We start from the raw sequence: 11,003 nt of genomic DNA, 5'->3' as shown, positions 1-11,003 counted from the left end.
TGAAATGTACAGTAGGGTAAATATCTACCACCAAGAGATCATTGCACTGTATTGCTGCAAGGTACACCTGACTTATCTAAATTGCTGATCATTGCTTTGGAAATTTAAAACAGAAGTTTATCATTGTGATTTCATTGAGTGATGTGATTGTCTTTATTCTTTTTGGAAAACAAATCTGCTAAAAATATTATCACTGAAAATATTTTACAAGAGCATAGTGCATTTATCTCCCTTGAAATTATTCAAAGAGAAGTGTATTCACCAATGAAAGAAACAGCACAGACAAATATTACCACAAATTGATACATTTGAAACACACATTTTGGCATATGGTCCTTGTCTGTCAGAAAATTCAGATTTGCCTAGGTCAGCAATCCTGTTGGATCAAGGGGCGTTATTGAAGTTCTGGTGCCCTCTAGAGTTCAAAAGTATGTATAGGTCTGTTTAGACTTTTTATGGCCCCATAGTCTCCATGGTGACTCTGGACAACACGCTTGGGAACCAGTTTGGAGTTGTTTTCAGGAGCCAATGATTCGGTTATTAAGGCAAGTTTATTTTCTGTTTTGGAAGACCTATTGAGAAATCTAACTACTACTACATTTTTTTATATAAACCCCCCCAAACAGCAATATCTCTCCTCAGAGATGTTTTGATTGGATAACACCACCAATAGAGTTATGCCGCTTGATTTTGCTGTGGTACATAAATGACCTTTTGGGGTTTGTTACTTATATAGTATCCAGGACATCCCATCATGTCCAAGGTGGGGTACAAAGTCTCCTCCACTGCCAAGGTGGAGCAGATGGAAGCAGAGTTGTCTGTCCAGCTGTCGGCTCTCAGAACTGAAATAGAGGAGAATGGATCTCCCCTGGAAACACCCTCCAAGTCTTACAGGTATAGATGGACACATGGATATGAGGGAGGTCTGTGAGCAAAATAAAGTTGCCCAGTTAAAATGCCAGTGATTGTGATTTTGTCTGTTTGATACTGGCTGTCTTTTTTGTAAATGTTATTTTGTATTTTATTGTTTTCTACTGCCTTCTATATATTTTTTTCATCGTACTATAGCTCAGTTCCAGTTCCTAAAGATGTATCGTACTTTCGTATGGAGAGAGAGCAGGTCCTGAGGAGAGGTCTTCAGGTGGCAGAAGCACTGCCAGTGGTGCCTCTGTCTAATGTGCTACAGAGAGAGCTGCAAAGCTGCCTAAGCCTGGAGTACACACCTGAGAGTCTGCCTCTTCTCCTGCACCAGGTAAACTGTGCTGTTTATAATGTCATTGGGATCACATTGGTGACGCTTAGGGCCCCTTCGCTGCCCTGACAAATTGAAGGTGTTGTGAGGCAAAAGGGGGTGCAACTCAAAATTGGGAAGGTGTTTTGTTTTGTACACTCAGTGTATTTATGGTAGTTTTATGCAGACCGATGCTACCAGTTGGCCCAGATCAAGTACCTGCTGATGCTGAGATGGAGACGGTTCTGTCGTCACTCCCACATCATTGAGCAGCTGTATCCATTCTACAAGGTAACCTGGCACTTTGATATTTAATAAATCACCTTAGTTTATTATGAGTAATAGAGGATAATCGATCAATCAATAAATCCTTTTTACATGAACAGTTGATCTCTGTGGTGTTCCAGCAGGAAAGCTAAATCAAGCACTAAATTATTTGAAAGAAAACAAATACTATTTGAACCCAGGTCAGGTGTGTTCTTTCACCATACTGTTCCACTAGGCCCAGGTATCAAACCTGGTCAGTGAGTATGAGGATGCTGTCCAGCGGGCCAGGAGACTGGCTGTTTCCAGGGAGAAGGTCCTGACAGGGCGGGGCAACCCCATCAACACGGTCACCCAGGAAGATGTGACCATCTACCTCACCTGGCTGGTTTGTCACCTGCATGCCTCCAAGACCATCCACCACTTCCTGACAGTAAGGCCATCAGAGAGACTATGGGCGATGTTTTTGTAGCGCAACAGTAACTTGTTAAGTGCAAAATTGACCGTAAACCTCATTGTAATCTGGCACTGTGAAATAATTTTAACAATGTGCATTATACGGAGGAGATTAAGCAATATATAAATAGTTGCCTCTTTGTTGAAATGCACATTGTTGAAAAAAAGTTTCAAATTAAATCTCGTTGCCAGATTACAATGAGGTTTATGGTACAATTTTCACTTAACACATTGCTTTTTCACTACGTTGCCCTATGAGTATGTCCCAAATCGAAACTTTTTCCCTATGTAGTGCACTACATTTGACCAGGGCTCATAGGACTCTGGTCAAAAGTAGTGCCCCATATAGGGAAGAAGGTACCATTCAGGGTGCATCCTATGGCTGCATCTCAATGGTCTAAAGTGTCTTCCTCTACTCGTCTCCTCTCCTTCATCGCCATGTAGCTGAAATCAAAGGCTAGTTTAGATTAGAGCAGATAAAGAAAAAGAGACAAGGAGAGGAAGTCACTTTAGACTACTGAGATGCACCCCAAAGCTTGGTTGACTTTTGGGATGGGTGGATGAATACTGTGTAACAGATTTATTTAGAAATAAGACAGTTTGTTACCTCACACTATATGATGGGTTACAGGTGATCCACTACATCCCAGCCTCTGAGAAGAGGGATAAAGATTATTCTGAGTTATTAAGGAAGTCCCCATCAAGTTCCCCAGTGCTGATTGAATCTGTCCACACATCTTCAGAAGATAAAGACCAAGTCTTTCCTGGGCTTGAGGGTAAACACTAACATTGACTGCTACCTTATTGAACCTCTACATTTAAATGTCTTACTTGAACTAGATACAACTCTTCATGTGGCTACAAAAGAGATTCAACTCATGCTCGTGATCGTTCCTTTCCGTAGGGATGTTTAGACTGGCTAACCAAGTTCCCATGCACACTGTGAAACTGGAGGAGTTCCTCCCAGAACTACAAAGCCTGGTCTCCTACTTCCGTTTGCCCTACGACACCCAAAATATCAGGAACACTGCAGAGGAGATGGAGCTCTTCAGCAAGGTAGTAACGTTGAAACATATATTTCAAGTTATTTGGTTCGTAGTGTACTCTCTTGGTGTAGATCCGCACACCAAACCTCAATTTCGTGTACGTTTCTCACTGACGTCAATGAATAAGTTATGCGAACGTCTGAGCTGTTCGCATTTATCTCAACTCTGAATCTGGTCCTTTGTTTGTTGGTCAGATCTCAAAGGAGTTCAGGGTGATCTTCAGACAGCAGGAGGTGATGAAGACCTTCCTCCAGTATGATGGGACAGAGGCTGTAGAGGGACAGTGGGGGAGGAAGAGGAGCACCATGGCTCTGAGGAAGAACGCTAACTGGATACCATACATTCAGGTCTGGAGAGAGAGGGATTGTCCCAGTCTCTGTCATGATCTCTCTCCTGTCAAGCCTTGTCCTGCATAGTACTTGGTTTGATAACACTTGAAGTGCTAACAAGTTAGTTCAGAGATGATTGAAGAAAAGGTGTCAGGAACGTTGATATATAAAGGATAGAAATTAAGCTAGCCCTTTATCCAGAGGCTAGTACTTTTCAGACTGGGCTAGAAAAAAATGTGGTAAACTAGTAAAATGTTGTATTTCCAAATATGGCATGGCACGGATTTTGGACCTAGGCTAAAACACAATTGCAGCCTACTAGCCCGGCTGACCAGTGCCCCAAATCCTTAAATTCCATCCCTAATGTTTATTTTCTGACTGAATACTAACAAAACAGGTGAAGCCCAAACGGGATCCCTGGCAACAGAAACTTGTCACCAAGCTGAAGGAGCTCCAGTCTTATGATGAGTTGCTGAGGACTCACTGCAGGTTCCTCCAGGTAAACAGTCTGACACCTAAAGGAGGGATTATATAAATAACCTATTAACGTTCATCTCTATAGCTTGTATCGTGTATCGAAGTATGGGCTAACAACAATTACTTTCAATCATGTGTTATTTTGCATACTCACAGTGACACCTCTCTCTCGCTCTATCCCTCACTCTCTCCCTCCCCAGCTGTCAGATCCTGTCGTAGTGACTGAGGCCCTGAGGGAGCATGCTTCCCAGGTATGTGACCCTCAGGCCATCCAGCCCTCATCATCGCTGACATCATCACACACCAACAGACACAACACCTTGCAGATCTGGACCAGCATTTACAGCGCTGCCAATCTTTATCAGGCATGTATTACCTAGTCAGAGATGTGATTATGTGTGCTACAAAGGCAACATGCTTTTTCATCATGTAAAATGGATTGTGTCTGGGTTCATTATAACCACAATTAGCATTTTGTTCCTGCTAGGAATCCAGTGGATGTGGAGGACAGGATAAAAGCAACACAAAGAGCAGAACCACTTCAGTCAAAAAAATAAATGAAAGGTACATTATTAAGAAGGACAGAATAGGATCACTTGAATGTGGACCTCAATTGGATTAAAACGGAATGCCTTTTGCTTATTTGGCGTCCCTTCTCTCTCATTCGTCCCAGCTATAGCTACCGGAGCAGCATGCAGCTGTTGGGTTTGGATGAGGGCCAGGAGGGGGAGGAGGGTACCTCAGACACCGTCACAGCCAGGGGAGCCTACCTGTCACTCCTCTACCTTCGACACCTCAAGATCAGGGAACTGCAGGTGAGCTTCATCCAAAGAGACTTGCGTGATTGCTGCTGGAATTGAAACGGTGACCTTGGCGTAGCTAGCGCCACACATGACCACAAGGGAGTTCAGGGTAGACTTTTAGACTGTTAGGGACTGCTCTCTAATACTCCTGTTGCTCCCACTGAACCCTGAGCTGTCCTCTCTTCCCCAGTGAGTCTCTGTTGGGATGCTGAACTGCTATCCATTATCTACTGTATCATATTATTTACCCTGCCATTCCATCTGGAGCCTGAGCTGTCTTACCCGTCCTCTCTCCCTTATAGCGCATCTCCCTAGGCATTCTAAACTACCTGAGGTCCATAGAGAGGACCCTTACTTTTGACACAGCTGGGATGCGCGTGGAGGGAGGAGGAGCATGTGGAGGAGGAGGAGCGGGAGAAGGAGGAGCAGGAGGAGGAAGAGCAGCAGGAGGAGGAGGAGGAGGTTTGGTCAGCACCACTGAGGAGTCAAGCTGGATGAATGCGGCCAGAGGGTGCAGTGGGACAGTCGGAGGTCTGGGCTCTCACCTCTACAGCCACAACACTCCTGTTGACTACAAGGTAGGGCATCACAGCTACAGTACAGCATGAGACATTAATGACATTAGTGATTTGTAGGGGTGAAGAAAATAAGTGAGTAAACGCTCATCATTAGAGGTGACTAAAATAATGCTCCCTGAACTTTCAACACATTTTTCCTAAAAAGCAGTGTAAACACTTGCATTAAATAAAAAAGGATCAGAATGGCGTTTTTCGTGTGTGAGTTACAGCCAAGTAGTTCTGGTAACCCTTGCAGCCTGGTCTGAGGACCAGGCTAATCTGACCCTGGGGTGTTTCATTCCACAAAGCTGTTCCTCTTCTGGTTTGGAACTCCATTTGGTATTGGTCGATTAACTTATACTGCCTGAGGATTTCACGAGGCACGCCGAATCTCCACCCATGCAAAACCAGGTCCTGTGTCGATCGTATTTTCAAATAGCACTTATCAGAAAATAACACTGATCACATTTGCATATTTTTTTTTACAGTGTTAGTTTAATCAGCTGTTGTACAAAATTATATAAAACACAGGAAAATGTAATTTTTACTACACCGATTTTTTTTTACAGAAAGGTATTATGGTAGAGTCAAGAGGCACTATTCATAACATAGGATTTGCATGAGCTAGACACACACAAGACACACACACATACAATAATGTTGTATAGAAAATATTTATATTTTTTGTATTACCAATAGCATAGTAATGCTAAATAGATAATTTTTTATTCAAAAATCGATTTCATCACGAAAAAGCTAAATGACAAAACAATGAACAAGACAGGAGGGGGTTACAACAGCATACAATGAAAATACAATCAGTTTACCTATATAATACACATTGCAAAAGGCTAAGCAAAACTATACTGCTGTTTTCCTGTCCTGTCCTTTCACTTCAGAATCAGATCAATAGTGGAATCATGGTTACAGAGCTCTGTACTACACTACAGTATCAAGAAGTCTTCAAAATAACTCAGAATGTCCTCATAATCATCCAAGTATATGATTGGCTGGCGGTTGCTATAACCTGCCTGTTTCAGGAACTTACGCAGCTTTAGGTCACGGATGTCCCTGAGCAGACCCCTGGTGACGCGGTAGGTGTTGTCAGGGTCAAAACTCAGACCGTCATCGTCATGCTGGGTCACATAAACCTTATCCACAGTCCCGTCTGGACGCAGACTGATGATGAGGCGGTCCATGTTACTGTCGTCTTGGTCACCAGTAAAGTCTTTTCTGACATACTGAGGAAGGCAATTGGATTCTTCCAGATTCAGGTTGCCCACTATATAGTATGGGTGGACGTTATCTGGGAGCGGGGAATTGCAGGAAATTGCAGATATAGTTGTGGTCACATTGCTGCAGTCCCACTCTGGTCTGTTCTGGAAGGGATGGAAATCAAAGCCCCCCTCGTTGGGGTTGTATCTTGCAACCATTTCACCCGTGATATCAAAGTCAATGTAATTCTTGGCGAACCAGAACAGGAGCTTGAGTCCATGCCTGGGCAAGTGACGACCAAACCCAGAACGTCTTAGATCTGCCATAGTGTTCAACGTACCTCGAACCATGGTGGTACCCTTGAGAGAGAGAGAGAGAGAGAGAGAACTTTAGTAGGTGTGATTGTGTGCAATAAAATCCCATAATATTTTATTTATTTATTCATTTTTATTTAACCTTTATTTAACTAGGCAAGTCTTTTGAGAACAAATTATTATTTACAATGACGGCCTACCAAAAGGCAAAAGGCCTCCTGCGGGGACAGGGGCCTGGGATTAAAAATAAAAAATAAATACAATATAAATATAGGACAAAACACATATCACAACAAGAGAGACAACACAACACTACAATAAAGAGAGACCTATGACAACACGGCATGGTAGCAACACAACATAACGGCAACGTGGTAGCAGCACAAAACATGGTACAAACATTATTGGGCACAGACAACAGCACAAAGGGAAGGTAGAGAGAATAAGGCATCACGCAACACAGCTACAGCTGTCAGTAAGAGTGTGTATGTTGCAGCTCATTCCAGTCGCTAGCTGCAGCGAACTGAAAAGAGGAGCGACTCAGGGATGTGTGTGCTTTGGGGACGGACCTTTAACAGAATGTGACTGACAGAACGGGTGTTGTATGTGGAGGATGAGGGCTGCAGTAGATGTCTCAGATACGGGGGAGTGAGGCCTAAGAGGGTTTTATAAATAAGCATCAACCAGTGGGTCTTGCGATGGGTATACAGAGATGACCAGTTTTACGGAGGAGTATAGAGTACAGTGATGTGTCCTATAAGGAGCATTGGTGGCAAATCTGATGGCCGAATGGTAAAGAACATGAATACCACGTACCAGGCTTCATGTGCGTCTCCGCTCGAGATGAATAGTGTATACCATGGAACTTTATAGGCCCAGTGCAGTCAACATTCTGCTTTACCTGTGTTTTGTATAATATTGATGAAACTAACTCTATAAACGTGTGAAGAAAATGTGTTCAGTGTTATTTCTGAATAGTGGCTTGTTGGAAGTACAATTTAGCCAGAACCTTCTAATCAGCAGGTTTGGCATGGGTGGAGTTTTAGATTGTTAATACACCAATAGCAAAGAGAGTTCTAACTCTCTGTCAATAACAGTTAGTTTTCAGGTTAAATATCCATCCCATGAGTCCCCTCCTCTTAAGTCCCTCACTCAGACAACTGCCAGACAGTCCTAGCAAAATTCTTGCTTGAGAAATAGTTTTTGCAAAAAAAAAATTTTTTGTTTATTTTTGGCCATTTTAATGGAAACTTTTAATTGTTACCCAGAAATGATTTGATATTGAGATGAAAAAAACAACTGCCCTGGGTCTTTAAAGAAAATATTCAACCATGTTGTGTAATAAATAGAGGGCAATCTCTTACAACGCTTTTATGGTAGAAAAAGGGTGTGAATGGGTATGACAAATATGTTTAGTGGCTCTGTCTACACTGTGGGCATGGACACATAACCCTTACAACATGCCAGCTGTTCTTAACTAATACTAGCATTGTATCATCACAGTGTTCAACCTTTTAGATACTGCCTTTAAAAAGCAACAAATCCCGTAGAATGTGGCATCGATTTGAGTCTCAAACAGTTATCCTAGTGTCAAAATGTACTACAAAGTGTAAATAGGATCATTTGGGTCATAAAGTCAATCTCGTCTAAGAACGGAGTTTGGAACATCTGTGCGTCACAACGGGTAAATGAATGTTGGGTTTCGATTTGACGATGTCCATTTGCCGACTAACATGGGGTGAACAGCTGCAGCGATTGCCCTCTATCCAATAACATAGACAGTGAGACAGACCTGCACCGCAGTTCCGACTTTGTTTGCATATGTATGAGACATGGATTAGGCTTCCGTGTCTCATTAGGGACAAACATCATTAACCAAACGCAGAATCGGTCAGGAAACACACCTCTAAGACTGAACTCTTGTTTTTCTAATGAGCAACAGAAAAACACACTGTTCAGTGGCTCTTAAGTAAGTATACACACCTGATATAGACAAACAAGATCACACAAACGAACACATAAAATATGTTATATTTACAGTAACTTACGGTTTGCTGGTGTTGTGGTGCTGCTCTCCTTCCTCTCCTCACGTCTGAGACCTGTATGACAGCTGTTTTATCCATCTCACAGTGTTTATGAGGGTCTTGTGTGCTAAGGAGGCAGGACTAACCATGAAGATCTCAGTGTCCAGGAAATGAAACTGAAAGTGACCCAGTCCTGTGCTGGACTGAGTTCGATTGCACAAAGTTCCCTTCTTTCTGCCACATATTCAAAAAGTTTCTCTGATCTAGGACCAGTTTTAATCCTCATAATCATAATGAATAAGATTACATGAACAGTGGGGACCAGATATTACCTGACATTTACGGTGGTCGATGTTGTTTTGTGTCCAATGTTTTTCATTGAACAATATCTGAAACACCGCACAATAGTATTATACAAACACAACACCCCCTACCCACTCTCCACAACTTCCAGACTTCTTGTGAACTATCAAGTTTGAAGTTTTATTAGTCTTATGTATGGGATCACACATGGTGTACACCGTCCAACGAAATGCTTACTTGCAGGTTCCTTCTTGACAATGCAATAAAAGATAATCAAACCTATTTGAGGGAAATCTTCTGTTAAACCCTGTTAAACTTGGGGGAACTGTGGAGCTACGGTTAGAGGAAGTATGCCTGGTTCCTGTCATTCTGGCCCCTGTTGTCCTCACTCACTTGCGACAGACTCATACACATACATAGGGTCGCATGTTTTGCAGATGCTTGCATGGGGTAGCTTGACTATATAATGCTCCTGTACTCTGTCTGTTTTGGCCTTTCACTCCATCTCACCTGCGGGGATGGGGCGACCAGCCTCCTTATTATAATACGTTTTTAATAAAAGTAATACCTTGATTGATTATTGATTTTGCCTCTCCTCGTTATTAGTTAAAGGTAGAATTTCCACCACACATAAGAATAAGAACACAAAGTAAATGGCTCAGTAGAATAGAATAAACATTTTAGCATAAAACCCAAAAGGGTTCTACCTGGAACCAAAACAGATCTATGGGGACAGCCGAGAACCCTTTTGGAACCTTTTTTCTAAGTGTCGTCCAATATTTACACGTGTTTTGGGGGGCAAGTGTTCAATTGTCCAATCATAATAAGAGTCTGGTAGCAGAAGTTGTGATGTAAATATTAGTCATTTAGCAGACGCTCTCATCCAGAGCGACTTACAGGAGCAATTAGGGTTAAGTGCCTTGCTCAAGGGTACATAGACAGATTTTTTACATAGTCAGCTTGGGGATTCGAAACAGAAACCTTTCGGTTACTGGCCCAACGCTCTAACCGCTAGGCTACCTGCCGCCCATCTGTGTAGTATGAATGTGTTTGTGTATGTGTGTTGTGTGCGTGTGCACTGTGTGGTTTGTGTGTGTGCATGAGTGAGTGAGTAAGTGAGTGATCGAGCGAGTGCGTCTGCTATGTCAAAGGTTCATTAGGGAATTGATATCGGTTTTACTGTGACTACAGGTTCACTGTTCCGAGTTCATGGAGTACCCAGAGGTGGAGAATCTTCATGATTTCTACACCACTGAGGAGCGATATGTCCACACCCAGGACCAGCGAGGGCTGTACGTGGTGTACGACGTGGCTCTGAAGGACCTGGAGGAGCTGGAAGACACACTGACTCTTCTGGGCTCACACTACATCCAGAGGAGTAGTTGGAGGGTCAAGGGCCAGTCTGAGGGAGGCAGGGTCAAGGTCATCTGAGAGGTCACATAGCTCTGCAACGACAGACCTCCACTCTTCCTGGGCTCAGACAGATGTGGATAGAGTGCAGTTCTCCTGACCTGTGGACATGCGAAGCTGCTTTTTTTGAGAGCAAAGTGCAGGTTAGTAAATATGCTGAACAGGGCCGTGTTCATTAGGGCACGAAACAGAAAACATCTTAAAGTTTCTGAAACGGAAAACAAAAATTCACATTTCTCGTTGGACATTTAGTCCCTCCCGTGTTCAGGTCTGTTTTCTTCTCATTGATGCCTAATGAACACGACCCAGGCGATAATCAGTTTATTTAAGTCCAGTATATTGCGTGTCATTACTTGAACCATGCTCTGTTAATTCCAGCTGTTGAACTGCTATATGAGGCCTACCAACATGTGACAGGACCAGAAGAGAGTTCTCCTTGGCTCAGGTCATCACAGACATCATGCACAGGAGGCCTCGGCTACACCTGGACATGGGAGCAGAGTACTTTGTTCAGGCCTACCGGGCAGAGATGGTCTGTATGCAGACACACCAGCAACTCATCAGAGCCGTGCTG

The 11,003-nt window shown here is 43.0% G+C and overlaps 3 protein-coding genes across 3 annotated transcripts; 2 read left to right on the top strand and 1 right to left on the bottom strand.

The window, feature by feature from the left end:
• The first annotated feature begins 754 nt into the window (after positions 1 to 754).
• LOC111963079 (putative uncharacterized protein C6orf183) lies at positions 755 to 4,183 on the top strand. The gene is made up of 9 exons (XM_023986293.3): positions 755 to 894; positions 1,069 to 1,252; positions 1,409 to 1,522; positions 1,734 to 1,928; positions 2,583 to 2,727; positions 2,856 to 3,007; positions 3,192 to 3,344; positions 3,724 to 3,825; positions 4,004 to 4,183. The coding sequence occupies exons 1-9, from the start codon at positions 755 to 757 to the stop codon at positions 4,181 to 4,183; spliced, it is 1,365 nt and encodes a 454-aa protein (XP_023842061.3).
• A 297-nt stretch (positions 4,184 to 4,480) lies between these two features.
• LOC139027645 (uncharacterized) lies at positions 4,481 to 10,572 on the top strand. Its single transcript, XM_070443295.1, has 3 exons — positions 4,481 to 4,618; positions 4,909 to 5,184; positions 10,211 to 10,572. The coding sequence occupies exons 1-3, from the start codon at positions 4,496 to 4,498 to the stop codon at positions 10,448 to 10,450; spliced, it is 639 nt and encodes a 212-aa protein (XP_070299396.1). The 5' UTR covers positions 4,481 to 4,495; the 3' UTR covers positions 10,451 to 10,572.
• LOC112081084 (uncharacterized) lies at positions 5,874 to 8,870 on the bottom strand. Its single transcript, XM_024147065.2, has 2 exons — positions 8,741 to 8,870; positions 5,874 to 6,737 (listed from the first exon to the last, which is right to left on the bottom strand). The coding sequence occupies exons 1-2, from the start codon at positions 8,813 to 8,815 to the stop codon at positions 6,108 to 6,110; spliced, it is 705 nt and encodes a 234-aa protein (XP_024002833.1). The 5' UTR covers positions 8,816 to 8,870; the 3' UTR covers positions 5,874 to 6,107.
• Positions 10,573 to 11,003: the final 431 nt, after the last annotated feature.

This window comes from Salvelinus sp. IW2-2015, linkage group LG4q.2, assembly GCF_002910315.2.
Source record: "Salvelinus sp. IW2-2015 linkage group LG4q.2, ASM291031v2, whole genome shotgun sequence".
Lineage (NCBI taxonomy): Eukaryota > Metazoa > Chordata > Actinopteri > Salmoniformes > Salmonidae > Salvelinus > Salvelinus sp. IW2-2015.
The sequence above is the reverse complement of the archived record's forward strand: the minus strand, read 5'-3'. Positions and strand labels throughout refer to the sequence as shown.